The 23566-nt window shown below is 32.8% G+C and overlaps 1 protein-coding gene and 1 long non-coding RNA gene across 3 annotated transcripts; one reads left to right on the top strand and one right to left on the bottom strand.

Moving 5' to 3' along the window:
• The first annotated feature begins 589 nt into the window (after positions 1-589).
• Positions 590-22852, top strand: LOC131849643 (transmembrane protein 165). Of its 2 annotated transcripts, XM_059199757.1 has the most exons (5): positions 590-748; positions 2863-2989; positions 15146-15499; positions 20816-21089; positions 21912-22852. In XM_059199757.1, the coding sequence occupies exons 2-5, from the start codon at positions 2870-2872 to the stop codon at positions 21980-21982; spliced, it is 819 nt and encodes a 272-aa protein (XP_059055740.1). In that variant the 5' UTR covers positions 590-748; positions 2863-2869; the 3' UTR covers positions 21983-22852. The 2 variants fall into 2 exon arrangements, with proteins under 2 accessions (XP_059055740.1, XP_059055739.1); XM_059199756.1 differs by lacking the exons at positions 590-748; positions 2863-2989 and adding an exon at positions 9343-9812.
• LOC131849647 (uncharacterized) lies at positions 2721-3710 on the bottom strand. Its single transcript, XR_009357803.1, has 3 exons — positions 3640-3710; positions 2894-3030; positions 2721-2798 (listed from the first exon to the last, which is right to left on the bottom strand). It is a non-coding gene; the product is annotated as an uncharacterized LOC131849647 (long non-coding RNA).
• Positions 22853-23566: the final 714 nt, after the last annotated feature.

Genomic DNA, 23566 nt, shown 5'->3' with positions numbered 1-23566 from the left:
TTGAAGGAATGTCAACAGCAATCCTTTAGGTATGTTTTTTTTGTTCAGTTATTGTTGTTGTTTTAAAATTCGTCCAATTTGGAAAGGCGAAGAGCATTGCCTATACTGCCAAATCAGTAGTTACAATAATCTTCAGGATATAAATCAATTTATGTCTTTCGTAGAATATCCGAGCTAATCATGACTGCTTCAATGAAGTTCTTTCTTAAGTAGAATGTTCGAAATAAGTTTCTTCGGTAATACATAGATTTAAAATGTTGTTATTACACCGTTCTGGATGACGTACAGCGATCTATAGGTATCATGAAGTGTTACAGTTTCGACAATGAAGCTTCCTCATCTACATCTAGCATCATCTATCCAATATGAAGATCAACATTTTGAAATCTTAAACGAAAACATAGTTGATTTAAATCTAAACTTTTAGATTTTGTTGGTTGATTAAATATATACAATTAAAGTAAAGTTAATTAAAGTATTGCAGTAGTCGTGTTGGAAACACTCATAGTAATTTGACATTGACAGTTAACTATTTTTAATTATCTATGGTGTGACAACTGACAGTTTATTTATGTATGGACAGGTGTTTTACTTCTCCCATTGACTTTTAATTAGTTTTTCCATAAAATTTATACTTTTTTTATTATATTTTATCATTCAATTGTTACAACGTTATGTTATAAATAATATTTATTAATAAATAATAATTCTTTACGCCCTGTGCATTCAAGAACAGCGTTTTTGCAAAGTAAGTTGGCATTCACCAATCGCTTCACCGGTGACGTTTCATGGCCTTTACTAACACGAATTATATTTGAATTGAAAGAATTCTACACAACAATGTGCTAACTCTATTATTAAACTGTATTCGTTAAAAAATATGTATGTTTTAATTATTGTCCACATAACTATTTTATTTTTATCTTGAATGAACTGGTTCTTTGATAGTATTTCATAAGTACTTGAATATCAAGTAGTGTTTCTAACGTATTTGATAAGAGAATCAGTCCAACAATGTAAATGACAATTATTGATATTTATATTAATAAACCATTTTCAAATATGAATTATTATATTTGACAACAACTTCATAAGACTGAAATGATTGTGACATATTATAATTACCCAATTTTTGGTATTTTCAATCTCACCCATCATTTTTTATTGAAATATTTTTTAATTTAATGTAAAATGACAATATATTCCAATATTTAATAGATACTTATGAATAGAATACAGTGGCTGTTCCTGTATAGGGTTTTCACCAAATTCACATACTTAGAGTAAAAAATATTAAATATTTATATATTAAAATCTTTCTTGTACCAGAAGTAAATTACAAGGAACTTAAATTAGTGTAATAATAAGAAAATATAGTCTTTTTTAATTTTATTAATTTAATTTAATTACCTGGATGCTGTAAAATTATCTATTTGTTTAGGTGAAATATATGTATTTGAAATAAGAGATTAATGCAGTAGACAAAATATTAAAATATATTAAATTGATTAAGTAGTTTATATGTTGGCACTATAAAATATCTATGGGCAGTTTATTGTCAATTTGTATCCAGTAGCTTTTAAAGCTTACTGATAACTGGGTGTTATGAGTAGTTACTTTGTTTTTTATAAAAAGTGGAAGTTTAAAAATATAATTTACACTCTCCATACTCACTGACTATGGTACTGTAATTTGTGTGGATTTTAAATATAACTTTGAATTTTTCACTTGGATTCATTAGGGAAGCTACCACATTAGTTTTACACATAAGTCTTTAATGACACCATTAATAATTCTATAAATCAATATTATAATACATGTGCTATGAAATATCATTATATAGTCCACATATATCTGCAATAATTATTTTGAGAGAGACTAACCACTGTTTTCATATAAATGAAATTTGTGTGCACAGCTGCAAATATAAATAAAATTGTAATTCATATTTAAATATCTAACAAAGTGTCTTTAAATTTATCCAAATGTCTAACAAAGTATCTTTAAATAATATTATATTGTAATAAAATCAATTATAATTTTAAAATATCAGTTAAGTTAGAAATAAAAAAACCCAATAATATATACATAATCCCTACTAATATTATAAATGCGAAAGTAACTCTGTCTGTCTGTCTGTCTCACTTTCACGCCAAAACTACTGAACCAAATAAAATTAAATATGGTACACAGACAGTCTAAAACTTGAGAAAGGACAAAGGGGACTTTTAATTTATCCAAATGGGTTGTAAGCTAACAAAGTATCTTTAAATATTTTTATATTATATTGTAATAAAATCAATTATAATCCATTTCTCTCAAAATATCATGGAATGCTAAGTTTGATATACATTTTGAAATGCTTACAAATTTTGAATTTCTCTTGTTCTACACACATATATATTATACATATAATCCTTCCACTTGAAGCACTCTATCTATTTCTGAAAACTGCATTAAAATCTGTCTGTCTGTCAAGATGTACTTAATTGAACACACAGCGAAAAATTTGTTTTAACTAACTGGTATTTTTTACCAGAATGTATTTCTTTTAATGAAACTTCTAATATTGTTAGTTGTTACTGGTCTTCACAGCTTCAGCAGACGAAAATATGGCCCAGTGAAGACGTCACTCCAAAACAGACTTATAGAGAAGCTAAAGACCTTTTGAATGATATGACTTACATCAGAGGGCTCCGTTTCATATCTTTGCTCAGGCTGTCATAATTTCGATAACCGTTTGAAAGAAACTGACGCCTACCAGCTTGTAATTTTAGCATAGGCATTTCATAATGATCCTGTAAAATAATATACTTGTAATATTGAGTATATTAGAAATTAATTTTTTTTTGTGTATTTCAGTCTCAAGATGCTACAAAAACGGACAACGTACCTTGCTCTTGCAGTATTTGCAGCAACCTGCATTCTATCGACCGCACAGGGCCAACCTCCACATGTAACATCATCAACCGCTGTGCCAAATGCAGATGTATGTATTTTTTTTATATTATTTGACTTAATGCACCTTAGCTGGGAAGGCGATTGTTAGTAATGCTAGAAATGTTTGCTCGATTAAATTAATTTAATTATTAAAATATAAAAAAAAGCATAGCGGGAATTGAACCCTGAACGTCCGCGTAGTGGATTAAGACACTGCTGATTCGTGTTATTTTGACCAAGAGACCGAGCCATTTTGCCGTTAGTGCTAGCGATGAAAATAAACTAGTATATAAGTTGCACGTCGAGTTTCAAAGGCTTATTTCTTTGAAACTACTGGCCATTCTGAAATAATACTTTAGGTTTGCATACCCTTATGGGAAACTACTACCACACGGAGTCTCGTCCCGAAGGGAATTTCCCCACACCGTGCCCTCCCTTGTAAGTATTTATATTAGATGTCTAGTACCCATAACACAAGCTCTGCTTACCGAGGGGCTAGATGGCGTCGTGTTAATTGCCCAGGGTTATTTACTTATTTATATATAACTTATAAAGAAAAACTACACGCGCCACGATCCAATAATAGTGTGGAAAATGGATTCCCATTTTACACGAAACTAGATACTTGTTATAATATTTGCCATATTTTTGCAAAAACATATATATTTTGTAGTGCCAAGTCGTTGTAGAATTAGATACCAGAATAGTTTATTTTCCTTTACCGCTGGTCACGACATGTTCTATTGTACAAGGGACAACAGCAGGTAAACGTTGTTTCCATAAAATATTAGGTAAAACAGTAGTCATGAAGTCATTACGTGACTTTTTATTTGATGTTTGCTCATTTGACAATTAACACTACTTTTTACGTGTGTATAAAAACATAAAAAATGAAACGTGGATGTGTCGTCATTAGTACTATTTTATATAGTATCATTCGAACAACTAGTACAATTATGGTTTATCTCAAAATATTATGAAATTAGACCTTAAATATAGTCTTATAGAGTTGATTTTCTAAAGTTTGTTATTTTTGAGTTAAAACAGTATTGTTTTAGATGAGCTACATGGAATAGGGGATTGCCAGTAATATGAACAATTAGGATGATCATGTCATTATTGCTAACAATGTATTTTATCAGATTGACCTTCACGTTTTTTGTTAATTCTTCGGGTATCCGCTAAAATATTCATCAACTCTGATCTGAGACCATAAGGTGTAATTTCATGCGAATTCTTCCATTCTTCTTTTTTTTGTTATTGGAATGGCAAACAGGCTGAAGGCCCACTTGATGGTAAACGGTAACTGCGCCTATGTATGTATATGGTAAGATGCCCAAATTTCGCCCAAATGAAATAGTTCTTTTCATGTCAATTTCACTACCAAATCGCACCTTACCTCCGAAACAAAACGTACAAAGCAAGCTGCTTTGCGCTGACAGTACTGCTGTCAGCGTACACCATTTTTATGTTATATGTTACTAATTCATTCGAATACTATGAAACGTATTATCGTTTTGCTTCTTTTTTTAATTCTTTGGGGTCTAATAATATAATCTAATAATTCATAAAAAACTAAAAATATACTTACATACTTTTTAAAATGTCGTTGTAAAAAAAATTTACTCGAAAGCGCCTAAAATATTTGTTAGTAAGCATTTTTTTCAAATATCAATATGCAATGGTGCACCTGCCTGGGCTAAAGGTTTACGCTGGCGGGCACCAGTGGAGGATGATAAGTTGAACATAAGGTCAGTTGGGTCAACGTGACAACTTTACCAGGAATTTATCAAGATGGTTTCCAGGGGGAATCGCGTGGAGGTCAATCTAACATGGTACTTTGCTAGTATTGGAGTCAACAGTCCTGATTACTAACAATTTCCTTCCTTCCCAGTTAGTAAACATTCTCTAAACAAATGATATTAATTTACTTAACATTGTTGACCTATTGTATAATAATTAGTTTAAATTATAGAAAAAAAAAAATGGGTTTAGAAAAGAGCATGTCACAAGCTATTTATCATAATAAACGATTGAATTATTAATATTTATTGTCCCTACTTTCCTGCTATTGTGATTTTTATACATAGTCGTGTTTGATATAGATCACGATACTAAGTAACCACTATAATTAATACATTAATAAAAAATGAACCTGTTTGCAGTAAACAGTGACGTCAAGATTAGCCCGCATTTTGCATAGTGGTCTACAATGAAATTATTGGTTTTGCTCTAGACTTCTTAATTATTAGAAACGTTTATCTGCGCCCCCAGAGGTGCGAATTGAGCACTGCGCTCCAGTTGCACCGTGAGAGCAATTGGTGATGGGTCTCTGAGGCACGCCGCGCCGGTCATGAGCTATGGCATGCTGGCCTGGCTGGCGGCACCAGATGGCTCCCAAAGTTTTGGAACGCTATATCTTGGGAAGACAAAGCCTCCGAACCGGCGCTTGGTCTAACGATCCTACTAATTATGAAGAATATCCCAAAACCAATAATATCACTGTGGACCACTATGTAAAATACGGGCTAAATTGTATGGGGACTTTGGCGTCACTCTTTAAATTGGAAATTATAATAATAATTACAATCCACGACAATTTAGACATCGCCATCCAGTCTTACACTAACCGGAGCTTATACTATACGTACTTAAAACTGATAGAAATACTTAAATACATTTTTGTAAATACATACATATTATGCATAGAAAACATCCAGACCAATAACAAAAATGTTTGTTCATTCAATCGAGCACGCGACCATCGGAACTAAACTTAACACTTACTTTATTTATACTTAGACATGGTTGCCTTATGTGACATCTTGGTTTAAAGGGTGAAAAGATATTTAAATTACATGACAGTTTAGTTCGGAGAATCACCACCAGTGTGGTGCCAAGTGCACCACTCACATAATGAAGGTGTGTTCATGGTGCTATTCATGTATATAGACATCAGCTAATTAGGTATACCACAACCATATGGTTTTGGTATACCTAAAAAACAATATTATCTTCACATAATATAAAACAAAGTTGCCGACGCTGTCTGTTCGCTTATATCTTTTAAATTACACAAAAGATTTTAATGCAGTTTTCAGCAATAGAAAGAGTGATTCAAGAGGAATGTTTATATGTATAATTCATGCGTGTTATAGCATAGAAAAAGCCGAGAAATTTAAATATTTGTTATGCACCCGTGCGAAGATGGGACGGGTTGTTAGCTGAAAATTAATTTAATCAGTTCCTCATATATAAATCAATGTAATAATATTGGAGTCTCATTATATATTCTTTCACACAAGCAATGGAAAGGGGGTGAAAGGAGATTGTGTACTTGGTAGTTACGTAAATTTTTAATAGAGGGCGTTAACAGAATATGTAAACAATGTTATCCTTGACAACTTTTCCTTTTTGGTAGTCGTATGAAATATATAGCGTTATATACCTAGAGTGTTTTTATCACGCACAACCCCATTGTATCACCTCCCCGCAATGGTATATCTGAACTGATACGATATTAAAATCTTCAAGGAAAGAGCTTATTTCTCCTTAACAAGCGGCCTTCTCACTTGCAATTCTTCTGATCTTGTCGTTGCGCACGGGCGGTGAAATCACCATATATTTACCATCATGCTATATAATTTTTTTAAATTTGTTTTGTCATAGTTAGTGGAACGTGAATGTTTAATGCCGTATTGGCTTGCCGTGGAAAATCTATCCAAACATTTGGATTCTTTATCAAAGTTCATTCTGTTTCCCTTATGGATTTTAAATGTTTGAAATATTATATCTTTTATGCAATATTTTTAGTCGTAGTAGTAGTTTATATTAATATTCCTGAAGAAACGTAACAAATGGGACCTTCCGTTACTATACTTACCTTCTGGAATATAAAATTTTCTTTGTGGAAAATTACGAAAAAAATCCTTGATTGAGGCGCTTCTACAAGCTTAGAGGTTCATAACGTAATGCATTTGTATATTTCATGTTTCATGATTAAGTATGAATCATTTGAGTTACTGATGCAAATTGATACAAAAAAAAACATTTGCAAAGAACAATACAAAGTACTTATTTCATAGCTGATAGACAATCAGTATCGTCCCCTATATAGGTACTGAAGCCATGTTGCGTGCAAGACGTAACCTTGAATATTTTACTAAATAGTCGTGGTATTGCGTGTGGTCTGAAATCAATCGATACTTAAGCAGTTGTTATAGAAGAGATGGATTTAGCACACTGTCGGTAGGGCTGATTGCCCAGTCCATAAAAAGTGGTAGGTCAAAAGCCAGTTACAGTCGACATCAGTTAATAAGTTTGTATGACATAGCTTATCTACATACATACATCTAATGTCAGACCTATCATACTGACGTAAATTTGTACAAAGTGATGTGTGGGTACTTTGGTTTGTTTGAAGAGCAAAGCAGTGAAATTATAGGGTACAGAGGCATGACATGTCAATCATATGAAACAGTAGGTAACGAGTGGTACCTATAATCAGCAGCTTGTTTGCCATTAAAATAACATAAAAAAATAAATTTATCTCTTCACGTGCCGTCATAACTGAACGTGTTTAAAAATTTCACGTGTAAATACTTTTCATATTGTCTTTGACTTACAAATAAACATCTTTCAATTAACTTTATATCATCATTTTCGTAATGTAAATTAGGTTTGAAGATTATGCGCTAAATACTGACTTATATGTCCAGTGACACTGATATACAAGGTAAATAATCAAGCGGATAATTGTAGCCATTGATAATCTACTGCAAATACAAGTTTTCCTGTCTTTGTCGCTTTAAATGTATTAGAGCGGCAAAGGTAAACGAGGTGATCTGCACATGTAAACGGAATATTTATTAGTGGATGATAATGGAATGATGCACCCGCCTGTGCTAGTGGTATATGCTGGCTAAGTCCCAATAGAGTAGAATAGGATGAGCCTGAAGTCAGGTTAGTTCGCCCAGCGTGACGAATTCATCTGCAATTAATCACAATCGTAATAATACGTACCTAATAAAACGCAAAAAAAATGTTTTTTTAGGTAATTAGGTAATTGACATAAGAAACCATCTAGTGGTAACTGGTGACCATAGCCTATTCCATATAAATAAACAGCATCATGTTATATCCGTAATACCTCATGCGTTGTCATTCCAGAGAACTAAGATGTCACGCCTTTTATTCTGTAATTTTACTGCCTAATCTGCACCTTTGGCCCTGGCGGTTGAAATAAGTGAGGTACCCACGTACGCGACTTTTTACAGTCTACCTCTGTGTTTAGGCCATTTGCTTACCTAGTAAGGGTAGTGGATTAAAATAGGGATTATAATATTTCGGCCATTTAGCTTAGCTTTTGTATTCAATAGTTTATACAATACGGGTTGAATTAATATTATCTTTTATTAATGAATTTTCCGCGGCGTTGCCGGCCGTGCTCGGCCAGTTAGAAAAGCAAAGTCGTAACAAAGGTTAAGCGATGGTCAAGAATTTTAATAAGATATCTATATATTCACACATTAATGAAATTTTAACGGGCCTAGTTCCGTGTATTTAGTGTTAACATTAGAAAAAAAAAAATGAAAGTCTTAATTAGAATTAATAGAAACTTTTTTTGTACTTTTTTGTGCTCGCGTAACTTCGTGTGCATCACATCACCCTTAATTGATATGTATTACTATATTTCTCCCAATTAACATACTATCGTCTTAAATTATAGCCTATGTATTATTCTTATGTATAAGCTATATTACTGTAAAGTTTTGTCAAAATCCGTTCAGTAGTTCCTGTGTGAAAGAGCAACAAACGTCCATCCATACTCACAACCTTTTGCATTTATAATATCAGCATCGATTCAGAACGACTGCGCCATACAAGATTTGTACGGAAGATGAATATATGTTTATATTTATCAATAAAAAAATAATGGACAAATTAATTTAATTTTCACTTTATAGAAAACACTTGTTTGCATTTTCGTTGCCAACTTCGGAAATTTCTATTTCTATAACTAGAAATTACGATATATTCACATGTAATAATAAATGTTATTTTGTATCATATCATAGTTATTCATAAACTATCTCGATGATCCTTTCATCTAATATATACGATGATAAGATTTATAAGCGAAAGTTCGTTATTAATAGAATATTTGACGTCATAGCCTTCGCAAACAGCGCTGACGTCCATCCCAAAACTGAACTATTTGTATTAAAAAAATCACCATACTATAGACAGGTACATGTGCGCACATAATATTGGCACAGTGTCAAAATTTATAAATAGTATATTTTTTATCTAAACCGTTTTCCGTCGACTGTACTTATGTAAAACTCCTTGAGTTATCCTCGAAAAGGTGTTTGAACGTAGTCTTACCGCGTACCACACGGCGTATGGTCGCGTGTTATCGCCATTTATTTAATATATACGGGGTCTACGTAACTAATGTATCCATATGTAGTATTATTGTTATCAGATGTTTAAATGATAGCTGTATCAGTATAAAACACTTGCTTTGTTAATTATGCAGTGTTTTCTTTTGGCGGGCACGACGCCGCTCTTTTGTTTTTATTTTTTTTTTAAATTAGTATTGTGACTGTGTATAATTAAAAATGAATACTAGTGAGGTGCTCGAGTTTATAATGCCATCGACGACTTTGTTACCATTATCGATGTATGTACCAGACATGACAACAGTTATGCCTGAGAGTGGCACTTTTTTCGGTGATACAACCATTATGAGTGATGCATCATTGTTAGCAGAAACTACATCTTTCTTGTCAGAAACGACAACTTTTTTGCCTGAAACAACTACAGGTGCATCCGATTTTAGATCATGGCTGACGGATATTGTAATGAAGGTTGGTTTCTAGTGTTTTTAATTGTGTTGTGGATGACTGCATCTCGTCATTTTAGGGTTCCTTATTCAAATTAAATATCGTTTATGTTTATTCTTATAGGAATCTTTCGGCCGCTTATAATTGTCAATTTTTTGGGTGGGCTACAACTCAACTCTCCACAACTGATAGATACACCTGCATATTTTTTTGTAAATGCATACATAATAAATAGAAAACACCCACACCAATGCTTATAACAATCATACTCTTGAATACAAAGGTTTGTACCGTGCAAGGAATGAAACTCGCGACCGTCGGAAGTAAGGCGGTATGCTAAAACGCTAATGCACCAAGGCCGTAAATTTTTTTAGTTTATATAAAAGTATTTCGGGCGGAAACCCGTTTTTTTTCACTAACCGTGTCAGTTATCTATTCAATGAGGTTTGTCGTAGTGTTTCTGTAGTTTAATTTTATTACAAAAAATGTACAGTAGGTATTACACATACGAAAGAAGAATTGAAAGCACAGTAGTTATTACACATAGAAAAGAAGAATTTTCATTGACAACCATTGCATTATTGTACACATAAACAAAACTACGGAACGCATTTTCGAACCAATTCCTGATAATGTTTGGTGTACAATATAGTAAAATCCAAGCTAAGCCGGTGTGCATCGATAGTTATAAATTACGCCGGTAGCAAATCTCGAAATGATAATGAAAACTACATCTGAACGTCTTCTTCTTCTTCCAAACCAAAAATATTATATAGTATGCAATTTTTTCGGTTTGGAAGAACTAAACGAAGATCCAAATAGACGAAAATAGCAACATTAATTTATACTAAGTATTTATAGATGATATAATTTACCAATACAATACTATATAAGAAGTGTACATAATAAGAATAATAAAGTAATAATGTAAGAGAAGGAAAACTCTATGTAAAATCCTCCGCTAAGTGTCTGCGTTGTAATAGATTTCGGGGACAGACCCGTGCCCTGAATGTAAGTCTTTATGTGTTGCTATGGTATACTATGAGATGTCTTTACATAAACGATGCAGCGCCATCTAGTCCCGAGCTAAACAAAGCTTGTGTTATGGGTACTGGAAAACTAATAGAAATACTTAAATACATTTTATTTGTTATATATAAGTAACTAACTGACCCCGCAAACGTTTTGCCATATAAATTACTATTCAATGATAGAGGTTGGTGATACAAGGGTGAAAATTTAGGGTTATATGTATTTTTTAATATCACAAAATTTATAAAAAAAACGTGTCTGTGATGGACAACCCTTATCACTTAGGGGTATGAAAAATAGATAGTTCTCAGATCTACCGAATATGCGTATAAAATTTCATAAAAATCGGTCGTCAAGCCGTTTCGGAGGAGTATGGTAAATAACATTGTAACACGAGAATTTTATACATATCTAACATATGCATAGAAAAGACGTAAACCAAAACAAACATTCATAATAACATTGTGACTGTAGAATGTTATATATAAGATACACATAGAAAAGACCTAGACCAATACAAACACTCATAATAACATTGTGACTGTAGAATGTTATATATAAGATACACATAGAAAAGACCTAGACCAATACAAACACTCATAATAACATTGTGACTGTAGAATGTTATATATAAGATACACATAGAAAAGACCAAGACCAATACAAACATTCATAATAACATTGTTACTGTAGAATGTTATATATAAGATACATATAGAAAAGACCTAGACCAATACAAAGACTCATAATAACATTGTGACTGTAGAATGTTATATATAAGATACACATAGAAAAGGCCTAGACCAATACAAACACTCATAATCATGAATGTAAGTTCGCATCGTGCGAGGAATCATCAGAAGTAAGGCGGTGTTCTGAACCAATAAACCACCAAGGTCGTCATTTCATTAACATTTAAATGGAGTCAAATAACTAATGCTCGGTAGCTAGGTGACTACTGAGCGATATGAGTCCACATTATTAAGTATATTGTAAGACTGTTAGAACAAAAAATAATACGAGATATTTGATAACACGACCTATATTATCACATAAATCAATAATAATATTGGTACTCTTACCCAGATATGTGTTATTTACCTAGTACTTATGTTAAAAGTAATAAGCCGAAGTATAATGTGTACAGAGAAGTCTGCATAGGTGCCTCAGTTTAATTCTGCCGCGAAGCAGTTTGCTTTTTATAAAGCATATATAAACCAACTTACATGTATTATACATATAAATATTCCTCTTGAATCGCTCTATCTAATGCTAAAAACTGCGTTAAAATGCGTTGCGTAGTTTAAAAGAACTAAGCGAATAGACAGTGGTGGTCACTTTCATTTGTACTATGCAAAATTGTGCTGTGATTTTGTTGAAAGGTATGGGGAGATTACAGAAGCATGTCATACATCGTCCGGAATGGTAATGCATGAGGCGTCACGTGATAATGTAATGTCTGTAGTGCTGTTCATGTATATAGGTCATAGTTACTACTTATTTATTTATATAGTGTAACTTCAAAGCACAAAATACCAAGGTAAAAGTACATATGGCGGACTTAACGCCTTACGGCACTTTCTACCAGTCAACCACAGGTTGTGCAGAGAAAAATTAAGACACTATCAGAAGGACCGTCAACTTGTTTGCCATTCCAATTACATAAAAAATACTATGTGTATGTACTAACACATGGATAACGTAATGTAACCAGGATAGCGAATATGGACAATCCTAATGATTATTGGTTATACATGAACTTAGGGCTGCCAACTCATTTTGAAAAATATTAAACCACTAAATATTATAAATGTGGAAAGAACACTAACACAACAATTTAAATGTTATAGTGTATAATATTATGTAACAGACTTAGTTAAGTCTGCGACTTTACCCGCGTGTATATCTGTAAAGGTCGTTTATTGATAATCGTCAAACAACAACCAAATAACAGTATTTTTTTTAATTTATCCCATTTAGATAAGATTTTTTTAGCCTATATCTTGATCTACATTTAACAACATATTTTGTTTAAATTTCATACTAATCTCTCCCGCAGTTTTTACGTCAATTCTTGACACGCGAACAGATCAATAGACAGTTTTCGTCTGGTCACGATTGTAATGAAAAAGGAAAAAAGAATAAATATATGCAAGGAGAAAAAGTTAAAGATAATAATAAATGCTTTGGTTGTCAACCCTATATTCAGTAGTAATGTTTATTTCTCACTATTTATTTGTGGCTGTGTAAGTGCAGCGATTTGCGGTAAAGTACAAAACTGGTTGTGCGAAATGGTGTCACAAAGTCTAGCAATCTATAAATAGAACAGATAATATAAACCTGTACGAATTACTAGTTAAGGTATCATTTCTCTTAAATATTTCTAAGCAAGTTTTCTTTTCTGGTATATGATCAACGAATGATTACGTTACTGGTTTACGGTTGCATCGTCCAAGTAAGCATGATTCTGGCTGCGCCCAGACACTCCACAGTGGCATTCTCGATCACCCTTCGATCGATCATATCCCATTTAAATACGGATCGATATCACGCGAGATTAAACCGACGTGACGCGACGTTCGAATTCACACAGTCGTATCCGTCAGTCAGGAGTTGTTCATAGTCGCTCCACAAGTCCTTCCTCTGGTTTGGAGTGCCCTCTGTTTTGTCCGTAAAGCTGGCCAGCTACGGCCAATTTGCATTAGAATTTACGTTGGTATCGCACCAGTTTACTTAGAAATCTGCCGTTTAATTATGTAAAATATAACAGGGGTTTCTTATTTAGAAAATTCAAATTGTTACTGCGATTCTATGAACCATTTGATAGTTGCAATTCGTAATATATACTTTGCTCTGGACGAACCCTGTCCCATTCCAAGGAAACCAAAATTATGAGCGATATTATCTGACGTTCGAAATCTTGGCATTATCCTCAAGTCATATCCTTCAGCTGGTTTATAAGCCTTTCTGCGAGTTCGGCCCAATTTTCGTCTGTTTATTCTATAAAACACAAGTGCGGCCAGTAATATTAGAAAAAAGAGATACGTATTGGTAATACATTGTACTGCTGTTTGTTATTAACATAAGAATCTCTTGAAACAGCGTACAATAATTGAAATTAATAAATCATTAATTTGTTCAGCTCTATCCCTAATAACCTATGGTGTGTATTACTTACATAACATCACCAGTATGGGGAGGCTATGACGCATTCGCCCCCGAAATAGAGTTGTCCGTGAACTTATGTTTTGACCTTGCCTTAGAAACCATGCGATTTCATTATAATTTAGTTTACTGATGTGATTATTATTGGACTATATACGGTCAGGCGGAATGGTTCTCTATCAATTGTATCAAATTAATTTGCTGATTTCGTTTATTTCTCCAATTACTCTTTCTACAACTTTCGAACTATTATAATGCTGATGGCTGCTGCCATTTACAGCTTCAACAATTGAAATGGTCAAATGCAGAAGGCAATCCAAACACATGAAAAGACTTCTGAAGCAACTAAATGCCAAACCTTCCTGTCGGATACGATAGTTTTCACTATCATTTGGAGAATTAGTTCCGGAAAATTTATATGTAAATAACTATATTCTCTGTAGACATTCGCTAGTAACTGTACATTCTATTTGTTACCCGTGACATTGTATGCTTTTTTGAACTTACAGCTTAAAATGTAAGTGTCTGACTTTTTAAGTACATAACTTGATTGGTGGAATTACTTTTCTTTCTAAAGGGGTTTTGTGGGAGTTATTGCAAAGCCCATGCGTAATATAGAGTATGCTAGATGTATCATTTAGACTACCAGTAGAAAGAAACATTGACTTTAGTAATACAATAGCTTTAGACAACACTATCTCCGACCACCTCATATGAGATTTAGGTGTGACTGTTCTATTTATTTTTAAATTACTAATTTATTGTTACTTTATATTCTTCAAATCACACTTGTGTAAACAGCATATCATACTTATACTGCTTCTACAAATATGACACATTTAAATATTATTAATAAGTACGGTTATTGTTTATCTTCGTATATGTAGTTATCTACACGGTGTATGCTGGAGAGACTATTAGAGACTGAAGATTGATAGCATGAATATGAAGTCATGTCTTTTAGCCATTGTTTTTTAGCCCATGTTAGCCTATTCACCAAGAATTATTCACAAATCTTTCCAGCGCGTATCGCTTGTAGATCGACCAGATGTGGTGCTGCTGCCAATGGGGTCGCTAGTCATCATTATTACACTATACTCTATAATAATACAGTTTCACCACATTCATAAAAATTAAAACCATGTTTTCTTCATTCACAGCGTACAGCAATCCAGGGCAGCTTCTGGCAGGGTTTCCTGGCTTCTCTCTCCGTCGTTATCGTGTCCGAGCTCGGTGACAAGACCTTTTTCATTGCCGCCATTATGGCGATGAAACACCCTCGAGTCATAGTATTTGCTGGAGCCATATCCGCTCTGGTCTTCATGACAATACTGTCAGCTGCCTTCGGATGGATAGCTACCGTGATACCTCGGGTATATACGTATTATGCCAGCGCAGCCCTCTTTGCAATATTTGGATTGAAAATGTTAAGAGATGGATGGAAAATGAATCCTAATGAGGGTCAAGAGGAATTAGAGGAAGTACAGACTGAGTTGAAGAGAAGAGAAGATCAGGTGAGTTGGTTTTAAAATATAGTTTCATTTACATCATTTTGAATTTATCAAGTCCATTGTATAATATTATACGCATGTCTATAACCTTTAACAAAGAGAAAATATCAACACAGTGGCCACTGTACAGAATTACAAAGATTAATAAATGTACAATACGAATTATTTTATCGAATTAGGTGTAATTTCGCTATAACCCATTTTAGTGTTGGATTTATATAATTTTGTTTAATTCCGCTACCAGTAGCATGTGAGACCACAAAATTTAGAGGAAACTTGACTGCCGCTACTGTTTCGCCTCTGAACGAGGCATCATCAGGCATTGAATAGTTCGTCGAAATATGGGTTTAGATTCTATAACGGTCGAAATTTGATCACCAATAGTTGTAATGCTTCCAGTAGTTTATATAGGACAATATCCTTAACGATATGCTTGAAGGTTTCTTCGTGTTCTGATTATTTGAGTCTATATTATTATTTGTCGAAAGACTGGCTGAATATTTTAGCGCCGAATGAAATAGTAAAATGCGGATTTTACCGGATTACATTAATAGTACGCGTCATAGTAATCCTTTATTTATAATCTACATAATATGTAATCTAATGTCTGATTTATAATATATGATTCATAAGGTATTGTTTTTAATCATTACACACAATTAAATTTGTTTTAACTTAATATAAGTTTTTATTAACTGGTCCCGATTTGTACTCCGAAGAATAACATTGAGGTAAATTATCAATATCCAATTATATTTCCTTGATATTTTATGATTGGTGGTGTAGTGGTTTTGTAAACAGAACGAAGACGACTGCGGAGTCTATTTCCGAGCAATAGAATATTTACATTCATGAATATGTCTGTGTAATCTGATTTTGTATGTATTTTATGTACACGTGGCACGCCACTGCTTCTTTTAGATACTTAACAGTACTTTGTGTATTTTATATATAGACTATGTCAAAAAGTAAAAACTTTTCTTTTCTTCGATGCAGTGGTTTCGAAGTTTTATAATAATAGTTTTTATGGATTATAATGAAACAATGCCCCTGCCGCCTGCGCTAGCAGTATACTCTGGTGCCCAACCAGCGGAGGATGATAGGATGCGCAAGTAGTCAGTTTACTTAGCCCATCGTTCACCAGGTCCAACTATAATGGTTTCTAGAGGGCCTGATATTATATATTGCAAGCAATGATGTCATACACTAGATCCCGACTACTAACAATTTCTTTTCTTCCACTTATATTATTAGAACAGATAAATACATACATTGTAATAGAATTACATGTAATGTCTGGTTTTAAATTGTTACCGTGTTACAAGTTCGGTCGTTGTATATCAACAAATAATAAATATATTCAATCTACTTAATTTACTTAATGATAAATAAATCTTAACATTTTTAGCACAATTACCAAGTGTTTATTATCACGAGATGTGGGAGCGATACGACAAATTTAATTATCTTTTTTTAAACAATAATCTCATTGTAGATAAGATATTTAGTTTTGTATAAACCTATTTTAATTAGATGTTAGATAAATTGCGCGAATAATGTTGCCAAATGTTGAATTCCTTTTAGTTTTTTGTTTTAATTGTTTTAATTTATTTTTCTGTGTACCTTATATAGTTTCGTACTGGCATATAACATTTCGAATACAAACTCGAATCCAAGCATAAAAAGGTACAAAAAAATACAGACAGTAATAAAATCAATGTCAAATTAGTATGGTACTGCACAGGAATCTACGAAAGAGCGATCGAGGTCGCCCAGTGCGGCTTCTTCTACATCCGCCCGTTCACAAATACCAGGACCTTCACGTGTCCCGGAAGAATCTTCGGGGATCCCAGAGGAGCCCCAAGCGGGACCCTCGTCGCAAACAGAATCGCTGAGGGTGATCTAACGTCATTATGCCTGGCAGTACGAATGACACCATAGTTATTTTTCGTTAGCTTAGCTTTTTCTTTTTTTACGTTCCGTTTCACGCCATGTCATAATTCATGCAGAAAACTTTTTGACAGCTTACGTATATTGAGTAATTACAAAGGAATTCAGCATTTGACGATTTGTTTGTAGAGTTGTTATCAGAAAAATTTTTCACGATGATATTTAGACAATCATTTTGCACGTAATAGTATACTGCACTAACTCAAACCCTATCAATATAGAAAAATGGACGTAATATTTTTAGTTTAAAGTTGATTTTCGAAAAGTTGTTATTTTATAGTTTATGCATTTTATTATTAAGACAAAGATTGTGTAAAACAATTAATAAAAATAGTGAACATCAACGCTAATTAATATGGTTGTGCTCTTTACTCATACGTAAAAATGTAGTTGCAAGAGGGACAGAGATAAAATTGCTTTAGTTCCTGTTGTTAGTTAAATAGTTTATCATTTCATTAGCACAGTTATGATCATGTGACCTTACTAATAAAAGACTATTAAATTCGCAGCTAAATCTTTATAATCATTATGATATATTTAAAAAATAATGTTACTTTATCCTTTATTGTTGTTTGATAAAACACGAATGTTCATTTTTCTTTTATTAGTACAGAGTCATTGCATTTTGAGTAGTTCATTAATATATCAAATACATTACCGTCACATTAAAGTATTTTGTATGCTTTAATCGTTCATTTAGAAGCTTAATATTCAAAGCTTATGCGCAATGATTCTTCGATATGGCATCAAAATTATGTTATCACTAGATCTTGCCTGCGACTATACTGATAATAATTATACTGGACCATTCACACAATACCATCTAGTCCCAAACAAAGCAGAGCTTGTGTTATGGGTACTAGACAACTGCTAGAAATACTTAAATATATACATAGAACACACCCAGACCGATACAAATAATCATAATCATGAATACAATTTTTTGTATCGTACGAGGATTCGAACCCGCGACTATTGGAAATGAGGCGGTGTGGTAAATCGCTAGAAAACCAAAAATTAACTGCTATAAAGTGCTATACTGTAGATATGCCAAGTTGATTGAATAACTATTAAATTAAGAACATGTAACAAACAAACCTTCACTTTCCAATTTATAATAAGTAGCGAAGAACAGCCACTTCAAACGCATTTAGAAAGCAAACGCCATATATAGATGATATTCAGACGACCAAAAAATGAAGATCTTATACAGCGCCATCTATTATTTTAGTAATAAACTAATTAGCAATATTAGATGGAGTATTTTAAAATTAATAAGTAAAATAAATAAATTGCCCTTTTAGGGTATATCTTCTAAGACTTCTTTAAGATCTATATGCTGACCCATATTTAACAATATTATGTGGATTTTTACCCTAATTCTTTCAGTAGTTTCTACATGAAAACTTAACACATATAGCTTAGCAAATATATACAGAGACAGTTTTTACTTTCTTCTCAATTTTATTATATTTAAATAACACATAAAAATAACATAGAAAATTCTCTATTCATATAAACTTACATTTAACATTTTTGAGTAGTCAGTTAATTTTTTTAATCTATCATTTATTAGAAAGCTTTCATCACAATAAGAACGAGCAAGTAACTTGCGTGTTGCTCTTTTAAATAATTGTAACGTTACATTGTCAAGCTGAAATGTGTGAATACAAAGAAGTTGCTTATCCACGTGTTTTTATATTTAATCGCTAACTATTAAGCTAGTTGGCTATTTAACGCTAAACAGTAGGTACCTATTATTAGATTATATTATATTCATAAATATTTTATGACATTTTTTGCACTTTATAGCTGTGGCACATTATGTGATAAAGATAATGCAAAACAGGGCATGTACTATATATATAGTTTCGCCTTATTTTACTATAGCATATAATTTGATTTCATAAGTATAACAGATACTACTATAATAGCATATATATATTTTCATACTACAGCTATAGAACGTTGAATCGGTGATTTACTACCACGACGTACTCGCAAAAGGTTGTGGGTTCTGTTTTTATTTATATTTCTGACTAACACTCTGGTAATATATACACCGATAACAAACCAAAAAAAATCTGAGAGACGACTCCCCTGCCACGTTGGCTTCAAAATATACCCATCGCGTGAGCTAGATGATAACAAATGTATCTATAAAAAAAGTGAAAATGTTGCAGCATATTGTTTTTATATACGAGATCTTACCATGTTTCTTTTATTTTTATAAAAGTTAATAATGTACGTGAAGATACTGTGAATACAGATAGCCGAGATGAGTATCGATCGAGTTTCAATAGTAGCAACAAACGAAGACGAAACGAAGGTGGATGTGAAGAAATGGAGATGAATATCTACCCATAAAAGCTTTAATTTACCATCTACCCACTGCTCTTCAGTTTACCCGTGATCATAGCGGTTATATGTTCATTCTGTTCTGCGTGAACGCCGATTCGCGGATATAGAACGTACCTGTAAAGGCAGCTATTAATAATATTGCTAATACTAAAAAATAAAAAAAAAGATTAACAATGAAAACTTTATTCTGTGTTCGTTCAGTGAAAACTATTCACCATGTCTCAGGAGTATCAGAAAATCATGATATATATGCTTCAGAAATATTTTGTCATTCGTTCTAAATTGCATGTCTACCGACAATATATCTTTATAGCGTTATAAACTTTATCATCTTATATAGCACTACTGAAAATATTTAACTAAGATAAGAAGGAACATGATTTGTGAATATATTTGATTTTTTTTATGTAATTGAAATAGGCAAATGTACTGTAGGACGCCCCGTAGCTAGGTGGAGCGATGACATATGTACGTACAGTCGGGGCGTCCAGTCAGTACAGTCGCGGGTAAAGATGGACTAGAAGATCTGATGATCGTGCCAAGTCGCGTCCCTTGAGAGAGGCCTATGTCCAGCAGTGGACTGCAGTGGGATGATGATTATGATGATGATGATAATAATTGGAATGACTCACCGAAACAACTTGTAATTTTGTAGTTTATCCTGCATAAAAATTGTACTAATGTGATAAATACGACAGAGTTTCTGTCTATCTATAACATTTTCACCAAACGACTGAAGAGATCTTTAATTAAATTTGAAATGATTATATATTGTGTCTAGCACAATGTGTTCTTCTGATGTATAAGCCTCTCATGTACTATTGTAAAATTTCATTAAAATTCATTCAGTAGTTTTTGCGTGAAAGAGTAACAAACATCCATTAATTCAACCATACTCACAAACTTTCCCGTTGATAATATTAATAAGATTGATTCAGAATTATAGAATCTGCGTTTAAAATTGAACCTTAAAGATAAATTTATAACATTCAAACTTCTAATTTGCAGGACGAAAAAGAAGAAACCCTAGACATGCTAGAGCAGGGACAGCAAGAAAGCAGACGGCGGAAACGGAACGCCGTATTCAAAGTGTTACTGCAAGCTGCATCGCTAACTTTCCTAGCGGAGTGGGGTGATCGCTCGCAGTTAGCCACCGTGGTGCTAGCGACGCGGGAGGATGCCATTGGTGTCGTGGTAGGCGGGTCCTTGGGACACGCGTTGTGTACTGGACTGGCGGTTATCGGTGGTAGGATGGTGGCGCAGAAGATCTCTGTGAGGACTGGTGAGTAAATTTTTTTTATAATTTATTACGATGGAGGCAAATTAGTAGTCTGCCAATAAAAAAAAGTTATACGCATTCTTGGTCCAGTATGCCTGGCTAATTTTGTTTACTCAAGTTAAATAGTTAACTTAATACCCTGCTACGCCGATGTAAAATCAAAAATTATGATTTCGTTTCATTAATTAATTTTTGTATTTATGTCGTTTACTTTAGGCAACTTAATATTATTTATATAATAATATTGGCCCGTATTAGATATACATTAAGGACTAAACATACATACATATAGAAAATATTAATATTGTCTTTGTGGTCACCACACTCAGTATGACAATCTGTCATGGTAATGCTGGTAAACCATTACCTTCGGCGAGTGGTCTTCCTTCATGAAGGTCGACAGCATGTTGGTGGGGACCCGGGCTACAAACGCTTTACTTAAAGATAAATGCAAACGCAAAATATTTAAAAGAAATCTATTTAAAATAACAACAATTTCTTGACCAGGAATTCTTATTGCCTGCATATCCATTCCGATTGAGTGGTAGAATAGGCGAATAATAGTAACGATGTCTTATTATATAGAATTGTTCTATACGTGTGTTTGTCACCTGACTTCTGAACAGCTGGCTGACTGCCAGGTCCGCTAATGGAATGAATGATAATATTAAACTTATCAGAAAAACCTCAACCTGGCCACAACACTAATTATGAAGATGTAATGAATAACAACAAAAACATCGTTAATTTTTTATACTATTAACACCTTATGCTCAATTGTACATCCGGCTCGAAGGACTGACATAATATTTTTTTTCATTTCAGTTACAATAATCGGTGGTATAGTGTTCCTGTTCTTTGCAGTAAGTGCCCTATTTATCGGCCCCGGTGAATAAGGATAGAATGTTTCCTACTATATAAGTGACAATATGAATAATTGTTGTACCCTAGTGAATATGAAGATTTTATATTTTATAAAGCTAGGACGAAGCAACAATAAACTTCAGTAATAATGTAAATAAAATTGATGGATCGTACTGGATCAAACGAAAATGATGCGACTGTAGTGCATTTAGCGTTACTTGTAATTATTAGATAGCTTTTGGAAGAGTATAATGTGGACTAAGAGTAGGTACAGTTAATCAAATTCAACAACAACAGTCTTGTCTAGTTTTGTCATCAGTCAAACAAAGCAAACTTCTGCTGCTTGACGAATTCGCGACTAATAATTAGTAATAAATTATACAATTCATCTCTAACACAAACAATTTATTTAAATATATGTTCTTAATTTATTTGACGGTGGTAGATTCTCGAAATACACACATTTGTATTTATGAGTATGATTGTTTATATTAGTCTAGTTGTTTCCTATTTATATATGTATTTAAGTATTTATATAAATATATAGAATGCTTCTATTTACATTATACAGTAAAATAATAAGAGTACATTTAAATATTAAATCAACACATCTGTAAAAATACAAAAAGGCGCTATTTCTGTTTTAGTACACTCATTACAAGCTTCGTTAAGTTTGGGACTATTATGATTATGTCTGGCGTTATTATTATTATTATTATTTGTATTAACTGTATTGCACATAAAATATTATAAATACAAATGGTTACAAAAGTTAGGATATGTACTAAACAGTCGGTCGTTTAGTTTGATCCAGTATAAAACTATCTACTGTTGTGCATTAAGTGACCTACAATACACTTTATTGTGGCTGTAAAACAAAAAACTTTAAAAGAAACCTTCAACAAAATTGCCTTCTTAATAATGGTATATGACTTGATCAGAATCTTCACAAATATGTAATGTTTGTTGGTGCAATATTTACGATGTATGGTCATTACATGTGACAAGAATGTATGGCTGATCTAGTAAACACACAATCCTATGACATTTTCAAGGTTTGCTGGAAGAAATCTCTTTTTAAAGATAACCTCGCCCTTGTACATTACATTTATTGTCACGATATTTTTTTCTATGTGTGTACAAGAAAGAATAAAAAAAGAAAGATTTTTATATATGGATATTAATGTTATAGATTATAATTGGTGACTGTTGTGCGAATGTACCCCATACTCTTGATTATATATTATCTGTATCAAATTCTGATGTTTATTATACTCTTCTTAAATTTTTTGTTCCGAATTATATAAAATATTATGACTAGATTTTTAATATATTTTTTCATTATATAAATCCATATAGCCATAAATTCTTCGTGGTAAGCATTATCATAAAACACATTTATCACTGCTTTTTTCATGTAATAAGCCCAGTTCTTGTCGGACCAGTACATTGGTCAATAAATTTGCTACTTGGTTGTGAAATTGAAAATTCAAAATATGAAGCCGGTGTGCAATTACATCGTTATCTTCTGGGCTTGTGTTGATGCATTAACATTTAATATTAATATCTTCAACATGACCTGTCACTTGAAGGAAATAATTGTTAACTGAAACTGT

Source organism: Achroia grisella, unplaced genomic scaffold, assembly GCF_030625045.1.
Source record: "Achroia grisella isolate CSIRO2021 unplaced genomic scaffold, CSIRO_AGI_Agris_v1 utg660, whole genome shotgun sequence".
NCBI classification, from domain to species: Eukaryota; Metazoa; Arthropoda; class Insecta; order Lepidoptera; family Pyralidae; genus Achroia; species Achroia grisella.
Note: the sequence above shows the minus strand (reverse complement) of the source record. Positions and strands in the feature narration are given on the sequence as shown.

Coding starts and splice junctions, on each gene's coding strand:
- LOC131849643 (XM_059199756.1), top strand. CDS start 9,564: ATGAATACTAGTGAGGTGCTCGAGTTTATAATGCCATCGACGACTTTG. Junction 9,813..15,145: donor TGACGGATATTGTAATGAAG/GTTGGTTTCTAG, acceptor CTTCATTCACAG/CGTACAGCAATCCAGGGCAG. Junction 21,090..21,911: donor GAAGATCTCTGTGAGGACTG/GTGAGTAAATTT, acceptor TTTTCATTTCAG/TTACAATAATCGGTGGTATA.